General features: G+C 32.5%; 2 protein-coding genes across 2 annotated transcripts; one reads left to right on the top strand and one right to left on the bottom strand.

The window, feature by feature from the left end:
- Positions 1-857: 857 nt before the first annotated feature.
- Positions 858-20326, bottom strand: LOC143055358 (putative oxidoreductase SERP2049). Its single transcript, XM_076228495.1, has 9 exons — positions 20237-20326; positions 19210-19349; positions 12023-12115; positions 10659-10797; positions 10034-10074; positions 7186-7255; positions 6424-6460; positions 4588-4660; positions 858-1148 (listed from the first exon to the last, which is right to left on the bottom strand). The coding sequence occupies exons 1-9, from the start codon at positions 20271-20273 to the stop codon at positions 1125-1127; spliced, it is 654 nt and encodes a 217-aa protein (XP_076084610.1). The 5' UTR covers positions 20274-20326; the 3' UTR covers positions 858-1124.
- LOC143055360 (uncharacterized) lies at positions 20020-26492 on the top strand. The gene is made up of 6 exons (XM_076228496.1): positions 20020-20060; positions 21825-21953; positions 23067-23094; positions 23562-23768; positions 25406-25521; positions 26228-26492. Exons 2-6 carry the CDS (start codon positions 21831-21833, stop codon positions 26351-26353), a joined length of 600 nt encoding a protein of 199 aa, XP_076084611.1. The 5' UTR covers positions 20020-20060; positions 21825-21830; the 3' UTR covers positions 26354-26492.

Here is a 26492-nt window from a genome sequence, read left to right as displayed (position 1 = left end):
TGTACAACCTTCAACCATGAGTAAAACCATAACCGATTAGTAGCATGACAAAATGTGAAACTATTCAAATAAGAAAAACAACGATCTGGTTTATTTTGATATTCAATCACAAACACAAGGCACGTTGATTTTACGTTAATTGTGTATGTTAGACAATTATCGACCAATGTTCAAATGAAGTAGATGTAAGCAAGTATCGCCACGCATACGACTGTCAACAATATGAAAATATAAGTATTTCATATAGTATAGTTGGCTTTAAAAGGTCCCAACATTTGTCTTTTTTCAATCTAATCAAAATATTTCTTTTTGTTTTTGAATCTCAATGTTCGGGGTCTACCAACAAGATCTGCGAGTACTCTCAGTTCTGTACCTAGTGTCTTTTTGTTGTTGGGATGTACAAGTACCCGTCCACGTCCACTTGGATTTTTATCCATGTGATGAATTTAGCCTTTTTAACTGGATTTTAAAGTTCGTTATTATGCTGTACTGTTATACCACTGGTCAGGGGGTTGGGACCCAGCTAACATGTTTTACCCCGTCACATTTTGTATATATGTGTGTCCAAAGTTAGGAGTCTGTAAATCAGTGGTTGTCCTTTGTTTATGTGTTACGTATTTGTTTTTCGTTTAGTTTTTGTACATAAGGCCGTAAGTTTTCTCGTTTGAATTGTTTTACATTGTAATTTCGGGGCCTTTTATAGCTGATTGTGCGGTGTGGGCTTTGCTCATTGTTAAAGGCCGTACGGTGACCTATAGTTGTTTATTTCTGTGTCATTTTGGTCTCCTGTGGATAGTTGTCACACTAGCAATCATACCACATCTTCCTTTTTAAAATTAATATTAGATAGCATGAAAACCCATTCCAAACTTTATTAAAAAATGATGCATCTTTTTTATCAGGAGAATACCATTATACAAATTGAAAATATATTTTCACTGTTAATTACACTGGAAGTCTGAAGTCTCAATTGTTTCGAATATAGTTAATACTGGTCAAGGATATAAATGATAGCCACCATCGACATAATTGATACTTCCGGTAATATACGATGCTTCATCTGACGCCAAGAAGAGCAAGAGGGAGACAACATCTGCTGGTTTTCCCGCCCTTTTAAGGTGAGTTTATTGTGCTGATAAGTCTGCATACTATAAAGAAGAAAAAAAGTAATTTAAGACATAGAAGTACAAGATGCAAAGATGTCTAAATTAGTTGACGTTAATTTCCGAAATAATTTGCTTCGGGTACACTGGAGTGGTAATATTTGAAAAGCTAAAATTTAAACTATTTGTTTTAAAGTATCTCGACCAAATCTAGACCAGACATCGAAAATTTGTTTAGTTAATTTTTTTCAGAGGGTATTGCAATAAACATTTTAATGGTAATAATACCAATGTTTCTGGCACCAGATTTGCATTTAGACAACTAATGTCACCCCTGAGAAACGTGAGGCCAACATATGCAAAACCCAAAAAACCAATGCTATCGTTGTCGGACTAATAAAACAAAACGAAAAATAACTACGTCATTTAAAACCTGTACAAGGAATCACATCTATTTTAATAGTAAAATACAGTGATAGCGACACCAATGTCGATATTCTGGAACTCATTCATCATTTATTCTTCATGTGATCATCATTTTATATTATTAACGTTTCATTGAGTACATCGCTTTATGTGCGCCAGTTTTAGGAGTTTTATACAGGAAAGTGTAGGAATCCGTGTTACTTTCCCTTCTCTTCTGAGTGACGAAAACTGCTCAGCGAGTCGTGTGCACAACTACAAGGAACATTCATCGGACACGTTGTCCAAAGGAAAAATTCGTGGCTAAGGTAGCACTCCACAGTTAGAAAATAAAATAAAAAATGAGCCATAAAATGTTTTATCATCTCCTATTCCTGGATTTCTAATACATTAACCTAACTGTTTGTGTTGTACATGTGCATATGTATGTAATCAGTATATTCCATAGATTTGATTTTCAAAAGTTAAAAGAGTGAAAATTCATTCCTTTTATGTGTATCCATGGCAACATTCTGCATTTATTTACCATAAAATATTGCAAAAAAGGGGGGGGGGGGGTGGACATGTCACATATTCCCCCAAAATTTGGATCAAACTAGAATTTCAATGCCTTTGAGTGATACCTTTTAAGAAACTGTTTTCATAAATCTTCCTAATGATCAAATAAAAAATGGGTGTCTTTCGCCTCATTTTTTCGTAAAATCCAATCACAAAGTTCGTGCGATAAAAAGTTGGAAAAAACATTACAATAATTGCCGGACCAATGTATGGTAGGGACATGCATATACGGACTGTCATACAGAAAACAGCCTATATTACATACATTACATAATCTTGATGTTTAAATAAACCCAATACAAAGGCTATTTTAATACTCAGCTATCCAAAAATGAATTTTATTGCACACTAGCTCCCATATTTGAAAAATCCACAGTGGCCAAAATGCGAAACTACACACCTAACTGTGGAGTGCTACCTTAAGGTGAAAATTCCCCCCTCCTGCCTCAATTTTTATTATTTTTTCTGTGTTCTAATAGCTGTTACGATGAAAATGATACCTTAGTTTTTAAAATTGGTTCAGTAATAAAGATTTTATGAAGGTTAGCAGTTGATGTTGAAACGCGACAAAAAGGGATTTAAAAATGAATGCTGGATCATAGTGAAAAACTTCAAGTCTGTCTCATTTTTGGGGTAAATTTCTAAAACTTTTCCAATTATCTTATTTAAAATCATAAAATTACCTTAAAAGAGGACAAATTGTACAATTTTTAGGTATTTGAAAGCACTTATAGGTCAATTTTGCTATAAATAGCATACCTAACCTTGGTTAAGAAGCTCTCAAGCAGGGTATAAATTTCTAGCAGTACTGGCATCATTAAATCTAATTAATGCCAAATTATAATATAAAATCCTACTAAAAATGTTTATTTGACTTATTCGCATTCAAAAATATGAAGCGATACTTTCTGAGGATATCATATAAAGCGCAATCTTTGGTTACAATGGCGAAGCTAATGGAGTACAAATTTAAGACCGCAACATGTCTAAGTGCCAAAATGTGTATATTTGGTTGCTAAGGACAGTAAACAATAAAATAAAAATAAATTGCATTCCTAGCAGATTTTTTACCTTCAGAACTAAAACAAAAACATTAAAGACTAAAGATTTGGGCTAAATTTTATCTTAAAAAGTGCATTTCTGTGCTTTCTGATGTGCCATAAGGTAGCACTCCACAGTTAGAAAATAAAAAAAAAAAATGAGCCATAAAATGTTTTATCATCTCCTATTCTTGGATTTCTAATACATTAACCTAACTGTTTGTGTTGTACATGTGCATATGTATGTAATCAGTATATTCCATAGATTTGATTTTCAAAAGTTAAAAGAGTGAAAATTCATTCCTTTTATGTGTATCCATGGCAACATTCTGCATTTATTTACCATAAAATATTGCAAAAAGGGGTGGGGGGTGGACATGTCACATATTCCCCCAAAATTTGGATCAAACTAGAATTTCAATGCCTTTGAGTGATACCTTTTTAGAAACCGTTTTCATAAATCTTCCTAATGATCAAATAAAAAATGGGTGTCTTTCGCCTCATTTTTTCGTAAAATCCAATCACAAAGTTCGTGCGATAAAAAGTTGGAAAAAACATTACAATAATTGCCGGACCAATGTATGGTAGGGACATGCATATACGGACTGTCATACAGAAAACAGCCTATATTACATACATTACATAATCTTGATGTTTAAATAAACCCAATACAAAGGCTATTTTAATACTCAGCTATCCAAAAATGAATTTTATTGCACACTAGCTCCCATATTTGAATAATCCACAGGGGCCAAAATGCGAAACTACACACCTAACTGTGGAGTGCTACCTAACCAGAGCGTGAGTTACATTTAAAACATTACAAATCATGTCTTTACATTAGCGATGAACTGTTTTAATATATTTTCCTCTGTTATAAAGAAACTATGAACATTTTACCGTTCAAACTGTTCGTATCTGCGATAACACATTTAAATTCAAGACAGAACCCGACGTGTGCAAGAATATTCATCTATTTATCATTATAAAGAACATTAACAGCTTTATATATCTACAAACTGTTTTATATCCGTATTTTAATGGACTTTAATTATCATTGAACACATTGTAAAATTGTATTTATATTTGTATTTTCAGTTTTTCACCATATGGATTGGTAGTGAAATAAAAGTCCGCCCCTGATTGTTTTATCTTTACTTAAACCCAGTCATCTTGGTTATACTCACTAGTCCAGCCAATACAGTCGACTCTATTAACAATATATGGAGGGACCACTATGTGCATTGTCGTTTGTTGCCTGTGCTATTTGTTTTTTGTTATGTACATTAGTTAGACCCTTAGTTTTCTCGTTTGAATTGTTTTTCAATTGTGATTTCTGGGCCTATTATAGCTGACTATGTGGTATGGGCTTTGCTTATTGTTGAAGGCCGTTGGTGACCTATCGCTGTTAATTTATGTGTCATTTGCCAATCATCCGACGTTATCTTTTTTATATACACAACCTTCTTTTGGTCTTCATCTGTTGCCTTCATACCACTATTACGAAGAATATTGGTATCATCAATGAAGCCAGGACTACAATTTGATAATATAATACAATTAAGTAAAACATGTACGATAAACTAGCTAATACCGATTGATAAATACATGTATTTTATATTCAAATAGTGTAATTTCAAATATATGAAAACATATACAAGAAAAGAAACAAAACCTTTGAATAGAATAACAGACATTGATATTTGCTATTTATATCAGTAATTTTATTATTGTTATTATTAGTGTTGTCAACGGTTAACCGGTTAACCGGTCGAACGACCGAATACCGAATACCAAAAACCCTTACCAGTTAACCGGACTTTTTTTCAATTTTTATATAAATTTGTATTGAAATCATTAAAAAGTTTTATTTTAAAAATGTCGTCGTGGTAATTAATTTGACAGATCAGTTGTCCAGTGAATTGATTGCTATTGTTAATCCTATAAACATTAATTAGAACTTGTCTATCAGCTCCGGGCAGGATTTTAAAGAAACATAATTAGTATACATGCTTTTTTAGCAGTAACTCTAAATCAGTATTGCGATTAAATTTTACGATTTACTTCATTATTTCGTTTCTGATCTAATATTGTGTAAACCTACATCTGAATGTGCAACCTCCGTCGTGCAAGGCTTAGTCTTACTTTAAACAAAATGCTAACTCAAATTGTGAAATGCAAACCAATGTTAATGTACTCAATGTATACGTGATAGTACGAGTAACATGCAAACAAAGTAAAGAAACAGTCCGTACGGTGACCTATAGTTGTTAATTTCTGTGTGATTTTGATTTTTTGTGGAGAATTGTCTTATTGGCAATCATACCACATCTTCTTTTTTATAATGAATTAATCACTCAAAATGAAACACTCCACATCATTTTCGGAGACAACAAGTGAAAAGGAAAGAATAATCAGTTTCAGACATATTCAATTCTACGAGATCAAGAAGTTTTTTGATTTTATTTTTCAATCTGAAGTTGGTACAAAGTTTAAACGCTATAGTTGATACGGTGAAATTGATTATTAAAAGTAAAACTTCGCCAGGAATCCTCACAGACAAGCCTGATAATGCCAGAGGACAAACTTCAATTCTAAAAGCGTAAATTTATGACTTGGATAAAAGGTTGTCAAATTGACACTTATACCACATCTTTTATCTACGTGTAGGGTACAATTGATCAGGCTTGCAAGCACCAACTCAAACTACCGGTTAACCGGTTAATCGGTCAGACGATTATCCGAGTAACCGGTTAGGCAAAAGTGTACGATTTGACAACACTAGTTATTATATTCAATCAAATTTCGAATATATTTCCTCGTTGTCTACCTTAAAAATGTATACTAGTATAGTAACTTGTGCAATATGGGAGTGGAGTTTTTTTCATCTTCTCATGCGCATTCATTATGTGGATGAGTTAAACAATTTTTACAGTTTATGAGCGATGTGGATATGTAATAAAATTGAGAATGGAAATGGGGAATGTGCCAAAGAGACAACAACCCGACCATAGAAAAAAACAACAGCAGAAGGTCACCAACAGGTTTTCAATGTAGCGAGAAATTCCCGCACCCGGAGGCGTCCTTCAACTGGCCCCTAAACAAATATATACTAGTTCAGTGATAATGAACGCCATACTCATTTCCAAATACATGAACTATGATAATTTAAGTCAAATTGGCGAACACGAATTTGACAGCCCATGCCTCCTTAAGGAACCGACTGTAATTAGAAATCAAGAAAGCTTTACATGGTAAGAACGTTCTAGGTACTATATCAACAGGTAATTAGAACTTACTTGATAGCATTCACTCTTACACCGTGAGCTCCTAATTCTGAAAGATATTTATGAGAGTCTACATTTAAATATATATATATGGAGCATCGACAATATGTAAACAATGAATTCTGAAATATTTATTTGATAATCGATCAAAACTAGATATTTTCAAAAACTTGATAAAAACCCCAAACAGAAATGACAGCATCGACAAAATTAAGCCTGTTATATGTTTTTCCTTATAAGATCATTTATTTTATGTAGTGCTTTCAACATTTAAATAGTGCTTTCAACATTCGAATAGTGCTTTAAGTATTGCCAAGTTGCAGTGTTTTTGATAGAAAAGAGGGTGTTACAATCCACAAAAAAGGATTGCAAATTAAGGATGTTTGTTAATCTTTTACAAATTACATGTAACAAGCTTTCTTTTTATAAATTGATAGAATTATTGATAAAAGAACAAAATAACAAAAGAAAAAAGTATGAAGGGACCAATACTTCGGTTTGAGGACATACACAAACAGGAAGGAATATATCTGAAAGACTGGTGCAACACTTATTTGGATAAATGTTGGATTAGAAAATAAACAGATGCATAAACAAGATAAAAACATTATTTCTAGCACTGTGCAATCACAAATTTTTTTTATTAAAATCTTAATAGTCACTTAAATCAATAACAGTCAATTTTAAACATTTTATAATGGATTCGATTGGTTGATGATACTGGCAAATCCCGTTTATTTTAATTAACAAAGAAACAGAAAAAAGATCCTTTACCCTTCGCTAGACATTTTGTTAGCATATCAATTGCTGCTTTTGCCATGCAGTAAACTACTATATCAGCTCGCTGAAAAGCAACAAACATATTTTTTTATTTACATAACAATTTTACATAATTTACATTACAAATATATATATATATATATATTACTATTTAAGAGTACACGTCATGGTACATGGTACTTTTTTTATACCTATTTATGGGTATTTCTAGTCTATGATTGTTTAACCATGTATTTTGGTTTCTCGTGATCTCTTTAAAAAGAGGCCTGTTGTTGGTTGTTTACTATTTTACTTTTACTTTGGTATTTATTTACATCTATTTATAGGTCTCTCTAGTCTATATGTTGTTACTATTTATTTTGGTTTTTAGTGATCTCTTTTGAAAAGTGGTACGTTGTTTGTCATAAATATTTAATATTTACTTTTGTATTTATTTATACCTATTTGCAGGTCTTTCTAGTCTATATTTTTAACATGTATTTTGGGTTTTTATTTATCTCTTTGAAAAGAGGTACGGTGTTGGTCATAAATATTTAACTTTTACTTTTTAATTATTCATACCTATTTATAGGTCTTTCTAGTCTATGTTTTTTTCACATGAATTTTGGTTTTAAGTTATCTCTTTAACAAAGGTACTTGTTTGGTCATTACATTTTAACTTTTACTTTGGTATTTATGTATACCTATTTATAGGTCTTTCTTGTCTATGTTTTTACCATGTATTTTAGTTTTTAGTGATCTCTTTAAAAAGAGGTACATTGTTGGTCATTAATATTCAGCTTTTACTTTGGTGATTATAAAGGGGGCTCTCGGGTCTTCTTTTTTTAATATATGATTTTGCTATAGTTTTCTATAAATGAACTTTATCTTACACTTAATAGAAAAATAAAATAAAAAAATGGGGTCACCGTCTATTAACGCTCACAATCTGCCTCCGAAAGAAGCATACATTTTTATTAAGGCACTTTTTTTGTTGAACTAGTAGGATGAATAGAGGTAAAATCGAAATAAAAAAAGAACTTAATTACAGAAATCAATCAAATTTTACATTAGTTCAGTTTAAGTACAGCTTATTTGTAAATTATAATAAAAATATAGGTCACCGATGAGTTGAAAAAGATATTTCAATTTGAATGCTAAAAAAAAAATATTTTTGATAATTTGAAGCTTTTTCAATGATATATACATATCAAAAGTTATCTGGGGCCAACACGAATTGATTTTTTGAATGATTTTTGTACCATATGATAAAGTAATAACTTATTTATAAAGGTAACAAATGAGGTAGTTATTAAGGGTTGAAACACATAATGCATTCCTCATTCGCTTTGATATGACCATTCTATAATTTTAAACATTTATGAAAGCTTTTGTTTTACTGGTACAAATAACGTTACAATTAACTTCCCATGCAAGCATGTGCAAATCTGTTCGATGGTAGTCAAACAACTGCATATACATTATGACTTTTTCTAAAAAGATGCTTATGATTTAAAAAAATGGAAACACATGTAAATTACAAAACATGCAATGTTATCAGACTATTACATGGCATTTTTCATATCGCATGTATTATCAGTTCTAGGTTGGCTCGAGGGCTGATATTGACCGAGGGCTGATAATACATGCGATATGGAAAAATGACATGTAATGTTCTTTTTATCATATGCTTCAACAATGGAGTAAAATAACAGATTCATATATTGATCCTTTTACGTGGTTCCCAAATAGAAGTTCAAAGATTGAAAAGTTCACGGACGTCGGACCCAAATTTAGTACATTCGATATCAAATCTTTCTGCAATATGCCTCAACAGAGGAGAAAACATTTTTAATATGGACGACTCGACAAACCAAAAAAAAAAAAAAACACATAACAATATACATAATGAACACTGTTTGAAAAGTCAACCTTTTCAAAGTAACTTTCTAAATTATGTTTGAAACTTATAATGAATGCATTTATTTAATAATTTGTTTGTTTGTTTTTTTTTTATTTTTTTACACAATATATAAATTTCATATCAGCCCGCTAAGCGCCAATTCGAAAAATATGGAATTAACGTTAATTTAATGATATTATCATACAGTAAAAATCATATGTTATTTAGTCTAAGTATATGATAAATAACTTAATTACCTAAAATTATTATATCATTTAAGTAAAATGTAGAATAACATGTAGAAAATCAAACTTTAAAAATAAATTATCATAAATTATTTGATTGTCAGTTTAATTATTCTTAGACTAGTATTTTAACGGTTTTTATGTTTTTTTCCTTAAAAAATATTCTGATCCCCAATTTGATGAACATATTTTTTCTGGTCAAGCAGATGATGAAAAAAATATTTTGAATCAAGATTTGCCCCATACATTATTGAGTTAAATTTTGAAATAAAATAATTTCATTAATAGCACAAAAAAAATGTTTGCGCTTTTTGTTTCATTTAAAAAGAAAACAAATTCTGTCATTTGTCTATTTTTGAAGAAAGCATATTAACATGTGAATGTTTTGACATGTTGAATTGCTGTTAATTAACACACTGTGTGAATGAACAGGATAGCATGGTGGCCGGTTAAAGCCATTTCGCGTTTTGCGTTTTCGCCTTTCTTCATGTTCTTGTTCTATAGGTCGAAAACACGAAACCGCGAAGTCGAAATCGCGAAATAGTTTTTGCTTTCTTGCATTTTCTACTTCGTGTTTTCACGTTCTCGACTTCGCGTTTACCCCTATAGAATATGAAAACGCAAAATGGCCTTAACCGGCCACCATAGGAAATCAATTTCATCTTTGGTAAGTCATTAAGATTCTTTAATTAATCTTTAATAGTCATATACTTACAGGTATCGTGGATCTCTTGCTGGACATGTAGATTATATTACCTAGATTAAAATGTTAATAGCTTAAAATATGTTTACATTCATGCGCCGCGGTTTCTAATTTCTATTTGTATAAAAAAACAATCACAGATATCTCGGAGTTTAGTATGATGTCCATTAGCACTGAACTAGTACACATTTTGCGTAGGGGCCAGCTGAAGCACGCCTCCAGGTTCAGGATTTTCTCGCTGTATTGAATACCCATTGGCATCCTTCTGCTGTTTTCTGCTTTTTGGTTCGGTTGTTGTGTCTTTGACACATTCCCAATTTCCATTCTCAAATTTAAATAGTCTATTCAACTGCTCACATATTCACTGTGACTTTTTTTTTACAAAAATTGTCGACCTTTTTTAGACAAAGTGACTCGTCCTGCTTCCCCGCTTAAAAATCAAATTGTAGCTTCCTTACATATATAATTCTGATTCTTTGTTTTCCATTAGTAAAATTTAATTTATTAAATTCTCTGCTTCCCACTCCCTAGATAATTACCAAACTCGCAACTTAACCGACCCTTTAAATCTTTTCTAAAAGTTATAATTCAGTTACATATATGGTTTCCCGTATTGTTTCCCCTCATACCAACAAACCTTTTGTTTCTTTGATATAAGGCAGGCAAAGTTGTGCCAAGAAAAATTTTGCCTTCTGGTTCACATCGACAAATTTGTCGTAATCCTCTTCTTTAGTTTCACTTACATTAGTAAGACTAACATAGCCTGCAATATCAGCCTGCAATTTACATATACATAAATATTTAAGTCCACGAAATGATTAATCTCTCATTATACATGACTGTATTTTAGTGAAACAAACGTTTAGTCCTGTTGCTACTACGGCGGTAGCAATCGGCAATCCTCGGGTGAATACTCTCCTTCTACGTAATCAGCCGAGTTGTGACAAATGACAGCGCTAGCAGTCGGCAATCCTCGGGTGAATCCGATACTCTCCTTCTACGGAATCGACCGAGTTATGACGAATGACATCGCTAGCAATCGGCAATCCTCGGGTGAATCCGATACTCTCCTTCTACGGAATCGACCGAGTTATGACGAATGACATCGCTAGCAATCGGCAATCCTCGGGTGAATCCGATACTCTCCTTCTACGTATACGGAATCAGCCGAGTTGTGACAAATGACAGCACTACATCTAAGCTTTATTTCCTTATCGTATGTCATTTAATATATGTTTCGTGAATTATAAACAAAAGAAAACATGGCTATATGCATATACAAAAAGAGATTACGCATGTGAACGTTTTGCATCTATGCAACGAACAAGGTCAAATATGTTAGCCGACATAACGTAAAAACTACGAATCAAAATAGGTAGTCAGACGTAAGAAAAATCTACGGTGAGAAAGAGAAAAAAAACAACAATTTATCACAGTACAGGAGTCGGATTCACAAAAAGCAACCTATGACTAAGTTGTAAGTATACTGAATTGTTAATAACTTAGGATCAATCTTAATCGCAAGATTTTGGGGAAACCGACTCCTGTTAGGGGTCACGGCTAAACGATATGTCCAAGTTCTATATCGTATTCTCTCAATCTGTACATTGATGACAACAGGATAACCTATGTAGAATATCTTATGCTTACAAAACTTTTCATGGTATCACTTCCAATATTGTTATACGGGTGCAACATGTCGAGCATGATCTGCTTACCCTACCAGAGCACTCGAAATCATTCCGGGTTCAGTAGTGGAGTTCGTGGTGCTCAGTGTTTAGATTTCTATGCTGTGATTGGTATACAGTTGTTTTTCTTTCTCTTTTTATCATTGCGTTGTCATCTTAATTTCAATTTATGAGTTTGGATGTCTCTTGTATATTTCGCCTCTCTTTATTCCCTTTGTCATACGAAAGAAAATATTTTCGTGGGTTGTTGTCTCGTAGGTGTTTTTTTTTATAATGGGGCAAAACATATATAATTGAATGATATAAAACAAACCAGTATATCCAATCTTCCGAATTTCTGTATCAGGTTCTTTACAATGTCTTCCCTGAAGGCAGATTGAGATAAGTCACCACTGCAATATGCTACCTAAGAAGATAAAAGTAAACATAATATATTATAACAAGAAGATGTTGTCTAATTGCAAATGAGGCAACTCTCCACAAGAGAATATATGACACAGAAAGTACCCGTTATAGGTCACTGTATGGCCTTCAAAAATGAGCATAGCCCATAGTTCATAGTCAGATATGAAAAAAAATATATGAAATGACAAATAAGTTGCGTTCCGATCTCAAAATTAACATATGTCAATACAGATCGAGACAGATTTTTAATACATTTTACAATCCACGATGGCTGAAGATACAAAAAAAAAGAAAACAATAAAAAAAAAAAAAAAAGAAAACCCGGTGCTTAACATTTGTGCTAATTGGTATATCGTTTGCATCAGTTAAATACAGGTTAGTGGTATAAACAAAAGTTTAATTCAAAGGAGACTTTGATGAATAAACTTAAAACACAGTTTTTGTTTGCATGATAAAACATATTCATCAGAAATCTGTCACCATAACCATAATGGAAGCACTATACGCTGGAGACAACTATCCACCAAAGTTCAAATTTAGGGGGTGTAAGCAATTCTAAGCAGCCATATGGTCTTCAACAATGAGAACAAACAAAAAAATACAAAACAAACAACAGATCATACAATTCTTCCAACAGAAGCGATGACAGAAATCGTACATATAACAAAGCGTATATGAGAAACGACTTTCGCAGGAGTAATGACACTTCGTCCCGCTATAAGGCCAATTAAAATTAATTGATAGATTTTCATCCCCGCCCGCCCCTCTGAAATCGCCCCGCCCCGATTTTTTTTATTTTTGAAAAATTACGATTTCCGAATTTTGTTCATTTCCGTTTCCGGTAAACGTCAAACATTTCGTTTCATTCAAAACTTCCTGTTTCAAATTTCGGTTTTCGTATTTCTTCCGAGTAATTTAAAATGATTCTGCAGCTCTTAAAGACTTTGATGACAAATCATCTACCGAGAATAGAGATTGGTTACGAGAAGGGCATGAAATACTCGGGATTCAAGTGTCCAAGAACGCAAATTGCGGCATGACACACATTTCTGTGATTAGAACCGTTGATTATTTTATTGATAAAATGACTTTGTGTCAGGAATTTTTTACTATGAATTATATCCAAAGAGCAAGAATCGTGGAACACATTGGTACAAATATAACTGGATTAAACCAATTGACACAAGCACGAACTTGTTAGATTTATGACAGTATATTGAGTTCAAAAAGTCGGCAAACATACACTTAGATTTACCCATGGCTATTGTTTTTTTGTTGACAAAAAGCAAACACCTTCTGTCCCAATACCCTCAATAGAGTCATTAAACAACTTCTTTTTTTTTGTTTAGTTCATGTTTTACATATTAATTATATTTGCATCTATAAGAAGAATCATAAAAGCACCAACCCTATTATTTTCAAAACTGTTTGAGTCTTCATTTTATTCTGTACTCATAATTCTTGTGTTGCATACCAATGCATATTTGTTCCATTTTATGGAGACAAAAAAAACATAAATTTGGTGAAGGAAGTCTAACTGAAGAGAGCATTTCTCGTATGTTTATGCCGTTTACTAAAAATAGGTTGCTAAAGCAGCAATTACATGTAGAACCGTGAGTGGTTGTCAACACTAGATTTTTATTTAAGATTTGAAAAATTATGTACGATTCCTTATAAATACATGTATATACATGATAGAAGCTTATTATTACACTTGGGTATATGAAGAACACGTCACAAGAGGGTTTTATAAGAAATAAAAAATAAAATCCTCCCGCCCGCCCCATTTTTTTCAAAAATTTGGATGAAAATCTACTAATTAATTTTAGTTGGCCTAAGACAATGCAATCAGAAAATGACTATCAAAATTCGTGTTGGTACTGCGGTGAATTTAATCATACCGCCTCTGTATATATATATATATATGTAGACATGGAAAATATGTACAATGTAATAATTGTTATGAATAAGGCCACAGGGCCAAACATTGTCAACATTAGGTTGAAGGCCATGAAGAGAGTGCCGTAAAGATAGGAAACTCTGAGAAAACGGGTTTTACTGATGCGACGTCGTGTACGCGAAAAAAACATAAACGAAGTAAGAAAAAGTAGATAGGGAAAAAACCCAAAACCGTTATAGATTATCTTAATATTCGCGGTATGACATCAAAGATACATATGTTTAAACAAACATTTACTAAATAATAATATTTCAATTTTTAATTTGGTTGAGACATCTTCCTTAAAAATAATGATCTTCCTTAAAAATGATGAACGCCCTTCAAATTTGATAAGTCTTATAATTGGGTTGGTAAGTGTAGGAAAAATGCCAAAGACAAAGGGGGTATAGGAATATGCTTACATGAAAATTACCCGATTCTCGATGAGTCAATGGACTGAAAACGGCTGTAGGTGTAGTTTATTTTCCAAATGATGGTATAAATAAACCAAAAAACGGATGAAATAATGTTTCAATTTCTTGAAGATGTCTCAAACCAAAATTCATTAGGCTATGACGTTGTCATCACTGGCGATTTCAATGGGCGATGCATTAACAGATGTGAATTTACAGAGCAAATTAAAATGAGACTGTCCACTTCATACAATGACCGCCGTTTAAGTCAATGTATTGAAGCCTCTCAGCTAATTATTGCAAATACCCTTACTTCTTGTAGTGGACACTACACAAGGGTACTTAATAATCAAAGGTCAGCAATTGATTATATTCTTCTGTCCGGAATTATAGAAGTTTTTGGCACAAAGAGTTAGATGAACTTTTAAAACAAAGTTCCCTTTATAAAAATGTAAGTAACAAGGTCATTTTTGGAAATTACGACTCAGACTAGTTTGATCAAGAATTTGGCCTAAAACAAGGATGTATATCATCTCCTACACTATTTTCTATTCTAATGTCTGAACTTGTCTCAATATTAAAAGAAAAGAATCTCGGTATTAATGTAGCGACTGAAGTTATAAGTAGCATACTCTTCGAAGATGATATTGTTTTACTAGGGAAAACTGAAGAAGAATTGCAAACCCTATTAAATATTGCCAGTGAATTTGTTTCTAAATGGAATCTAATGCCATAAAATCAAAAGTTTTAGTGGTAGGGAAAAGACTTAACGCAAACAAAAAATGGTTTCTAGGGGATGTTTTAATTGATGAAGTAAACGAATATAAATACTTGGGAGTTTATTTCTCAAGAACGTTAAAATTTAATCATCATATATCGAGAAATACCTAAAGGAAAACTTTGAAAAGAAACTATATTAATCGCGTCTTAGGAGAACACGGCGATTTTAATCGGTTTAATTTTGGCTCAGCTCTGTGGATTTCGGTTATACGTCCATCCATTGCTCATGCTTGTGGTGTATGGTACCCAACGTCAAAGTCCAGAACCGAAATGCTAGACAACTGGCAGTACCAAGTCTAAAAAAATATAATAAACTCTAAAACGAACTTTCCAAAATGCTCTGTGTTATCGGAGTTAGGGGGGGGGGGGAATCTTTAAAAAAATTATAGACCGTCAAAGGATCTCATATTTTGCTAGGTTAGACTCTCTACCTTGTACAAGATATTGCAAAATGATTTTTACCGAACTTAAGTTATCGAAAAATAAATATTTTAATTATATAAATGGCATATTCCAGTCCACTTGACTGTACCATTATATACATTGTACATGGAAACGTTAATATAAAAACATTTAATAAGTTTTTTGGTATTGATGCTTGTAATAAGCTGAAGTCTAAAATTCTAGGAAAGCGAAGCCTAGGTGATTACCGTTCATTTTATGTCACACAAACACGACAATCGTAGTTATCAAACATACATGATTTTTGGGCCTCTCGTCTTAAATTTCAGGCTAGAACGAATAGTCTTCCATTGAATGCTGTTTTATTCCGCATGAAATTGAAAGATAGTAATGCATGTGAAACGTGTTGTACTGAAGAATCCGTCTTACATGTTTTGTTAGAATGTCAAGCATATATTGTTAGTTTCTTTTCTGATTTGCACGATTTCCTTCTTAATGCTGGAACCGGCGTGTTTTTCTCAGAGTTGCCTCGCTTTAATAAACTCCAATTTATTATCGGCGACATAGCTTTTTGTTCGGTGATGATATCGGAAAAAAGGTTGACATGGTTGATGAAATGGGAAAACAATATTTGACCACAATCATTAAAGCTCGCAATGAATTGTTGCATTCTAATGTCTGAAATTCTTTAAATGTATGAAAGTTTAAAATTGTGTCAAGTTTATGTGAATATGCATGTATTTTTAGAAAAAGTCTGTGTTTATATATGTAACCTTTTTAAAAATGTTCAGGATATCGCAACGTACTTTTAAGGTTTCTTTCATTCACTTTTAGAATTTTTAATTACCAAATGTTGGACTTCAAAAGAAATAGTTTTACGAATATATTGACATTTTTAATGATAGTGATGTTTTTATTTATGTACACTGTATTTATTGTATTTATAGTTTGTATGACGCAAACACTGATACCCTGTTGGTGTTTGCCCCCGATGTAAAGAGGTAGTTTCTCAATATACCCGGCGAGGGAAGAACTACTGTAGACTAATCCGATAGATAACCAATCTATCTACCTATAGGACTATTTTACTCTGAAAGGAGGGAAGTTTACCAAACCTTATAATGAAAGCATGCATGGTTCAGGAAAGCTTTACACAGATTTTATCTTTTATTACCTACGTATGTACGTACACACTCAATTCATTTTGCTGTAACGCAAATCAAGAGATGATCTCTATTTACAGTTCATTGACATTATTTATCAAATACCTCTTTTGCATGGTGGTCGGATGCGGCCATTTCGCCTTTTTGCGTTTTCGCGTTTTCTCCTTTCACTTTCACGCGAAATCGAGAAATCGGGAAATCGGGAAATCGGGAAATCGAGAAAGCGAAATCGAGAAATCGAGAAATCGAGAAATCGGGTAATCGGAAAATCGAGAAATCGAGAAAGCGAAATCGAGTAATAGAGAATCGAGAAATCGGGAAATCGAGAAATCGAGAAATCGAGAAATTGGGAAATCGGGAAATCGAGAAAGCAAAAACGCGAAAAAGAGAAATTCATTTCGCGTTTTCACGTTTTCGCTTTCGTGTTTTCGCGTTTTTGCTTTCTCGATTTCTCGATTTCCCGATTTCCCTATTTCTCGATTTCCCTATTTCTCGATTTCCCGATTTCCCGATTTCTCAATTTCTCGATTTCGCTTTCTCGATTTCTCGATGTCCCGATTTTCCGATTTCGCGTTTGCAAAGTGAAGGAAGAAAACACGAAAACGCAAAAAGGCGAAATGGCCGCATCTGGCCACCATACTTTTGTGATGTTCAGCAGTATTTTTGTTATCATAATGACGGAATGCAAATTATATAGTTGTAACGTTATTTTTTAGAACTGAAGTTGTATTATCCATGGATAGGTGCAAACGACATTCAGAAAAATTGATCTTGGAAGTGGGAGTTAGATCAAGCGTCCCTCAACTACAGTTGTTAGGGCCCAAAAGAACCAAATATTGAAAGGGGCATCGAAGATTGTGTCCAATTGTTTTTTGTTGAAACAGGTGGATGGAATGACAATCTGTGCACTAAATCATTTTCCTACATTTGTGAGAAACCTTAATGAAATAAATGTTTTTCTTTATATAGTCTTAAAGAGGAAATAGAACTAAAATGTTTATTTATGTTTGAAATTAGGTCACTGTCGCACATGGATAACTCGGTTCATGTAACAGTGAGAATGTGTCACACACATATATATATAATATATATATGGACCAATTCAGACATGTCTGCTATAATTTCTTACACTGGTCAATTAAAATTGGATATGTGTACATATACTTCGGAATCATGCATGCAATGGCTCCGTAAACAAGTTTTTTGTTAACTCAACATACCAATGTAAAATTGTGTAATTATAATGATTATTTGTAATTCTCTGCTTTAATTTTATTCTTGGGTAAGGGCCCGTCTGGCCATACATAGTTTTAGTTATGTCAATGATTTTTCCTGGCACAGTTGACAAGAAAAAAATAAGTTAGATTAATGAATTGGTATGTCGCATGCCGTAAAACATAGTTTACGTAGGATTTTATACAGAGATACATGTACTTATACAAATCTCATAAGAGATTAACATTACTTGTCTATCGAAATGTTTTCATATTATATTAACAGAAAAATATATTGAAAATGGTTTCAACTGAAATACAGGATATTTGAGAAATCCGATTTCGAGTGTAATGAAATAGATATATTAAGAAGATTTGGTATGACATGTATGAGTGCCTATGAGACAACTCTCCATGCAAGACACGATTTGTAAAAGAAAACCAATTCATCACATCTTATTCATTTTTAAAACCTTCCTGCACACCCCACACCTCAGATCATTAAATGGTCCTACGTAATTGTTTTATTCGCAGCTTCTTAAATACTAGTACACAGTTTAACAAGGTCAGTCGATTACCTTATAAAATTAATCAATTACAGAAAATTTAACCTTGTCGAAGCGTGCTGGCCTCGAGTGCGGGGGCAAAAGAAGGCTCGATCACCGGCCGTATCATACAAGAAAAAAAAACCCACACACACCATTAAAGCATACTGCAAAGACAGCATTGGACGGTGAAATAAGTGTATGAAACACTATAAAACAAGATTGAGCATAAAATTGTAATAATGATCTTGATAAATAAGCGCAAAATTATAATCACCAAGACATCCATGTTGAATTAAGGCCGCACTTTTACACATAAAGGATCAATCATTTTATTTCAATTGGGTGAGGGGGTTCTCAATGCAATCAAACAAATCATTTTTTTCAATATCTTACACTATAACGTATAGGAAAAATAAAGATTCAGCATATTTTATTTTGTAATCTGCTTGACCAGAATATTTACTTTTCATCAAATTGGGAATCAGAACAAAAAAGTACACCCGAACCGCTCTTTTAATTTAAATTATTGTTCCCTAATGGTTTACTTTTACAAATTATGACTTTCAATGAGAGTTGTTTAATTGGCACTCATATCACATCATTCTTCTTTTATCTATCAAAATCCAAAGAGCTTACTTTTTCTTTCATTAAACCCTTTTCCATACATTTTTGCTGTACATTTTGTAATTTGTCCTCTTCAAGAGCCACTAAAAATAATGTTGCACCATGTTCTGCTAACTTAATAGCGGTGGCTTCTCCTATGCCAGAACTTGCTCCTGAAAGATCAACATAAAAATAATCTCAACGTTTAAAAAATGAGTGTTCCAAATATGGGAACACCATGAAATGGTCACAAAATAGTAAGAAAAAAATATCGAATAAAAGTAGGTTCCGACCCACACCCTCTTTCCCCTGGACGCATGTTACAAAACAACAATAATTTCAGAAGGGCATTTTTGTTTTAAAAAACAATCACCAAATGGTGTCAAAATTCACGCGGAATACTTTTATGGCAAAAGGGGGGGGGTCAACAAAAATTACATGGCAGTTTAAACGAAGATAGACAGACAGTAACATAGTCAAAAGAAGATGTAAAAAAGACAAACTACATATCAAAGTATACTCTACACATTAACTAATTATTTAGCAACGCGAACTGCAAAGTCAGAGGGTCATTTAAGGTTCTCAGAACATGTCAACATTTCCTGTTCTGCTAGTAACACCCGTAGTGTTGCTCCTGTTCATACCTACATGTATATACTAGCAATCAGGCATTACACAATATCAGATTAATAAACAAATGACTAAAAAAATAACGAAATCAATCAATAGTTCATTGTATTTCTGTTTTCAATATAAAGATATATGAGAACATTTTGTTACTAATAAAACTAGAATTAAATTTCCCGCGTGATGTTGAATTTATGTGTCCTTGAAATTTTATAACAAGGTAATCATTATCGTCAAGGACGTCTTTCGACCAGTCAGTAAGTACAAAATTTAGAAGTCTATTGAAATGTAAGAAATACACACATATATGCATTATAAATTATACAACAAATTAATAGTTATCACGGGTTATACAAAAACTAAAGAAAATGAGTGTCTCAATCCCGGGTTCTCAATATAAGTAAAACTTATAGTACATAAGATATATCCCTACCTGTTACTAGAACAACTTTGTCTCTGAAGTTAGCCATGTTTTACATGTAAACAAATTTATAAGGCCAAGACTATTGTTGTTTATGATTGTGTGTTTTCTTGTTAAAAAGAAAACCACAAACTTGGTCAACAATTTTTGTTAATTACACCAAAACTTTAATTTATTTTTCTCAACAGAGTGGAATTAAAGTTTGATCTAATAAACGATTGGAAAATACATGTTGTACACCATTAAAATGTTGTCTATTCAATCCTAAATGAGTTTAAACTGGTTACTCCTTGATAGCACAAAACTAATTTTTCACTATTTTCTTCAGATAAAAGATAATAAAACAAAACATATAGTATTAACATCATTCTATTTTCATCTTAAAAATGTCGGTACAAAAACTGTGCGAGATGATGAACAAAAGATGTAGAATGATTACCATGGCCTAACATTTTGATAGCATATCATATAAGAGATTATGTACTGTACTCCTTGTACACGTTACTTAACACAGAGAAAACGCTGACCTTTGTTTTATTATGTCAATATCAAGCAATGATTTAATTCGAACACAGTGCGTGTACATGTATAAAATAAATATTCTCTTGATCGTAAGGATGTCTTTTTGTCCTCTGTTATAAGTGATGCTACCAGACGTGGAGCTAGAACCTCTTCTGTAATTTATTTTGATTCTAAATGTGATACTTTCAAGAACCTCCTATGTTAAGAATGACGAAATCAATGTCTTGATATATACACACGATACAAAACAAACGATACAAAACAAACGTAATGACAGAAAATCGTCTCGTCGCTTTTGGAGTAAATTTTAAACTTTGTATATAGTTTCATCATTGAACTGAGAAACCCTTATAATTGGTTAGTCGTTGTTTTGATAACCTCCAGTGGCAAATATTTCATCCATGCTAATGACGACCAACTATTTAGGAAACCGCAATCTTATAAGAATAAGTTCTTATCACTTGCTCCTCGATTTTTTATGGGTCACGTGACACGGCGACACGCACTGTATAAAAAGATTGAGAGAACCGTACAAAAATGTAACAAGATGATCTTTTTTTTTATTAGAAAGCGTTTTAAGTCTAAATTTGAATACACAATTTTGCATGGTAATGAGCAATTAGGAGGATACATGTTGGGGTTGCAATCTTCATTGCAGAAGTTTATTATCGCTATGTTCCATTATATATGTAGTGCAACGTTTTTAGTTGGTAGGGCAAGGACGGATATCAATACGGCACTGGAACCTGAAACGATGTTTGAGGCAGTGAAAATAATAAAAAAAAAACCCCAAAAAAAAACACTTTTGCTTGTATAAAAACTCCCAATTGACAAGAAAGCTTAATCGCGTTACTTTAATTTGTACCGCCTGTCACACATTAGAATTCATTAGATAATTATACTAGCATTGCTAATTTTATTACCATGTTCTAAAGTGAATATGTTCATACTTCATTTTGTTAGGGGGCTTTATTGATAAGCGAAATAAAATGTCTTATGTGTGTCTATCGAAATGACTCTCATTTATAACAGAAAAATATAACAATAGATATAAATAGTCTGACATTTTTTTTTCTAGGTTGTCATGTCTGGACTCATGCAGTTTTTCATGTCAATTGAAATAAAACATAAACCTGGAACAACTGTTGAAACACTCATACCACTGGCTAACGGTTGCATCGGAAAATACGCAATATTTAAATTCAGGGTAAACTACTGTTATGCAATTTTTAATATAAGACGTTTGTTTGACATTGTTTTTCCAAAGAGGTATTGTTATAACTTTAGAACCATGAAGTCGAGAACAGAGTCATTACATTAATCAAAGAAGAAAACAGTAGTGAGCGAAATGATACTCAGATACATATGTCTTTTTCATCATTCAACGCAGGTGTTTACCTTAAAGACATATATCGGTTAATATATTCAAGATGAGCAAAAAAAAAAAAAAAAAAAAACAGGATACTACGGGGACAACAAAACGAATGATCTCTCCCCCCAAAAAAATTAATAAAAAAAAACCTAAATATGTACAACAACAAAAACTTTAACAAACAAACAAACTAACACACCAAAAAAACTTTAAAAAAATAAAAAAAAAATGAAAAAGAAATAAAAATGGAAAACAAGATATAATGAAACAGCATTTGAAGGCAGCAGTAGTGTACGGCTGTTCGAAAGTCATACATCGATTGAGTAAAAACCAATCCGGGTAACAAACTAAAACTGAGGGAAACACATCAAATAAAAGAGGAAAACAACGTTACGATACAAAAGAAACACTAAAGTGCAACAAAAAACCAAACGACAATGCAACACAAACAGAAACGAACTTTAAAATAACAATTCTCATTTTCCTGACTTGGTACAAACAATAAATGGGATTGGGCCAACCTTTCCAAGTAATTCCACAGTTTTTACGTGTTGTTTATTGTGAACATTTAGTTGACAATGTATTTATGTTATTGTTAACTGCATCATCAACTGGAAATATGAGTAAACCTCTCTATTCCGTCCGTCTGTTCGTCTATTGGTCTGTGAGACATTGGATCGAGCACTCAAGTCAGTATTTTCGTTTTTAATCTGTTCTACACTTCGATATATCTGAGAATACAAAAAAATGGACAAAAAAATTAAGAATGGAGAATGATAAAGTGTTTAAATATACAAATAAAAAAAATGGTAAAAAATTATAAAGAATAAAAAACGAAAGGCACAAAAACGAAAGAATATAGAAATAAAGGACAACCAATTCCAAATCCTCACATAATTGCTTACAACTTGAATATTACAAAAATTAAAAAAAACAACATATTTTCAGGTTATTGGAGAAGCCAAAATTGTTGCGAGTAAGTATTTAGTTTTACCTCTCTAATTTCATACTATTCTGTTTTGAATTGCCGCTATCAAATCATATTTAATTTCTGTAAAACATGCAACATCCTTGACTGCACACATATTCCCAGTGAAAACGTAGACGTATAAACAATACAGTCTAAGAGAAAAATAAGCAAACTCTTAATTTAACCCGAAACTCAATGAATGCAGACGAGAATGTAATCATACGAATTAAATGGATCTTTTTAGAAGCGGTGAAGATGCTCACATTTTAAGTAGGAAGCGCATCCGCGTTATGCATGTACATCTATACATTATTGCACTTTATTATAATAGTAAACCCTTGTAAACATCATCAAATAATTAAAATACTATTGTATGTTTTATTCCCTTTTTTTTTAAACATTCCAATTCATTACGTGATAGCTATTCCGTATTTGAGTATGTGTGTGTGTGCACGCACTTTTTTTTTATATAGTTCTTGAAGTAGAAGATGCTACAGTTTTGGATACGGTTACTTCAAACTTAATGGCTTCTGGTCCCTTTACCGTGACATGCACACCTCTAACCAGTTATGAAAGATGGACCAAGCTTTTAGGCGTTGATGAAAAGTTTACAGGACCAGCTCCAAGGAAATTGACAGGAAAATATGTCACTTGGTTTGAAGCTACACTAGAACATCATGGTAAAGTAAAATTAACGTACAGTGGAGATCACTTTTAACCTGTCATCAAATATGTTCTGTGACAGTATGTAGAACTGTCATCCTGACACCTTTAAGACAGTTCTAGCTAGAACAGTTCTAGCCTAGAACTGATTTAGATAGTTCTAACTAGAACTGGTCCTGACAGTTCTACCCTAGAACAGTTTGATACAGTTCTACCTAATCTTTGATCAGTTTTACTACTATATAACAGTTCTACGGCCAGATGAGTTCTACGACTAGAACAGTTCTAAGATTTTAACTGATTTGGTTAGTTCTACGGCTAGAATTGATTTAGTCAGTTCTTTTCATTGAACAGTTTTAAGAACTACTAGTATTCGTCTTAGATATACGTATATTTCATTTAAAACTGTTTTACAATCCTGACAGGTTTGGTCAGTTCCACGGCTAGAGTTTTAGACAGCTTTGTTGACAGTTCTACGGTAAGAACTGAGTTGGACAGTTCTACCTGCCAGTTCTACCTAGATATGATGTGGTCAGTTCTACCTAGAACTGGTTCTGATAGTTCTACTTATGTTAAAACTGTTCTATGACAATTTAGAACAGTTCTATGACAGATTATTCTGACAGTTCTAATGAGAGGTTAGAAGTGATCTCCACTGTATCTATAGCGTATGGTATACATTGTATGCCCTCAGTAACTGTTTTACTCGATATTAAGATTAGTTTCATTTGACCTCTCTTTCTATAATAAAAAAAAAAACAATCGTCATTTGTCCTCTGTAACCGTTTGACTTTCCGTATTAATTATTACATTATCTCCTATAGATTTATAGAGATATGATTGGTTTAAGGACTACACGTGGTGACTATGTATATTTGATATAGGTTGTTCTAAAATGATCTAAAACATATAGGGTTAACAACCATACATGGTTAGTTACCATATGGGTTTTAAGTAAGGAGTTACTTCCCTTTAAAACAAAAATGATTCCACAATCTTACATAAAAACAACACCGTGTTGAGGCAAAATCTAAAAGGATTCAACAGTCGAAGAAATTGGTGAAAGGTTAAACTAAGTTCATAAAACATAATTAAAACAAGTTTTTTTTTTTGGCATAACGGGGTTACTTCCCTTTCAAAACAAAAAAAGAAATCTGAAAGGATTCAACAGACGAAGTAATTAAAATACATGTAATGAACGATTGAAATTAATTCATAAAACAAATTTAAAGGTAAAAAGTTGCTTTTGTTGGCATTTATATTCTGTATAGACATATGGAAGTAGGATCTTAATACTAAGTGTTTAAGACTTGAACACTTTCATAGGCCGCTTGTCAAAATACCACATGGGAAGAAAGTCGGTAAGATAAATTCGTTACACGGTGTGATAATGACATAAATTACGATATATATGGTTTCTGTGAATTCTATATTGGATTCGAGGTTCGCTCTCATCCCCTATGGATTTTACTGACCCTATATATATCGTATTAGGTCACTAACACACCATGTAACTAATAATAATATATATATATATATATTGTTAGATTATAATCATGATAATATTTGCGATATAAATCCGAATTAAAAAGGCACGTTACAATGTTATACTTTTATCATGGTGCAATTGTTTATTTCGGCGTATGATTGACAGGTATACCATACGAACAATTTTTGGAATATTGGCGAGACGAGGCAGCTTCAATTCTAGAACAACGCAGTAACGGACAGATCGAAATTGAAATTTTCAAAGTACTTGGTGAAAGACGGGTATGTGTTTCAATAAGTTTACCCAAAAAACCTGTTGTTCAGACGTATACCTAACGAATAGTATATAAGAAACCTTTGGACTATTTTGTATGTTTACATTATTTACATTTGACTAGTATCGGTACTACTACTGATTTAATCTTATAACTATAACACAGTCATTCTGCCTGTCTTTCAAATTCAAATGATTCGAAGTACACTTGTTCAAGTTTCAACATTTGAAAAACTATCAATTAAACTAAAAAAAATATGGAAATTTCGGGACTTTAACTATGCCTTTCTTGCGCTATATTTGGGGTCCAAACCCTTAAGAACAAATTTTACACTAGCCATAAGCATTTACCTTACCATGTACCATATATATTTTATCTAACCTTAAACTATTCGTAAATACTAATCCTTAAGTAAATGACCCATTTAGTAAAGAGAAGCCAAAAATTGTATAATGCTAATGTACTATATGCTTTTCGTGAAATGTCTACACATTTGTAATTATTGATCTTAAAATTCGTTGAATTTTCCGAATAAAAGTTTTCCACGAAAAACCGAAAAAAAGTGCAATAGACTGGTTTTACACATTTGACACATTGATCGATTTCATAACCTGCCCTCTCTCTTATAAGTGTTGTTATTATTTGTTTATTTTAAAAGACGTTTTAATTGCCTTTTCATGATGTATAGATATATTTAAAATTTGTTTTTTTAGCTACATTTGTTTTCCTGTAAAGATAACCCAGAAGACTGGGAGGGCCTAACGTTAAAACTTCCGATGTGGGTGAAGATGGGAGACCAGATTTACAAGAAGACGAAACTTGTCACAAAAATGTTATAACAAGAACTACATTGTTCTGTTAAAAAAAATTATTGATTTTAAAAGCGAATTAGACTAATTTATTTGTTTTCAAACGTTTTGCATGTGTTTATGATATTTTTGTCATTGATGTTATAAATAAATACAACCTTCTTATAAA

Source organism: Mytilus galloprovincialis, chromosome 12 (assembly GCF_965363235.1).
Source record: "Mytilus galloprovincialis chromosome 12, xbMytGall1.hap1.1, whole genome shotgun sequence".
Lineage (NCBI taxonomy): Eukaryota > Metazoa > Mollusca > Bivalvia > Mytilida > Mytilidae > Mytilus > Mytilus galloprovincialis.
Note: the sequence above shows the minus strand (reverse complement) of the source record. Positions and strands in the feature narration are given on the sequence as shown.

Excerpts from the sequence above, each read along its gene's own strand:
- LOC143055360 (XM_076228496.1), top strand. The coding sequence starts at position 21,831 with ATGTCTGGACTCATGCAGTTTTTCATGTCAATTGAAATAAAACATAAA. Across the intron at positions 21,954-23,066 it reads ACGCAATATTTAAATTCAGG|GTTATTGGAGAAGCCAAAAT; the intron begins GTAAACTACTGT and ends ACATATTTTCAG. Across the intron at positions 23,769-25,405 it reads AGCTACACTAGAACATCATG|GTATACCATACGAACAATTT; the intron begins GTAAAGTAAAAT and ends TATGATTGACAG.
- LOC143055358 (XM_076228495.1), bottom strand. The coding sequence starts at position 20,273 with ATGGCTAACTTCAGAGACAAAGTTGTTCTAGTAACAG. Across the intron at positions 19,350-20,236 it reads CAAAGTTGTTCTAGTAACAG|GAGCAAGTTCTGGCATAGGA; the intron begins GTAGGGATATAT and ends TTGATCTTTCAG. Across the intron at positions 10,075-10,658 it reads TTATATCAAAGAAACAAAAG|GTAATATAATCTACATGTCC; the intron begins GTTTGTTGGTAT and ends ATTTTAATCTAG.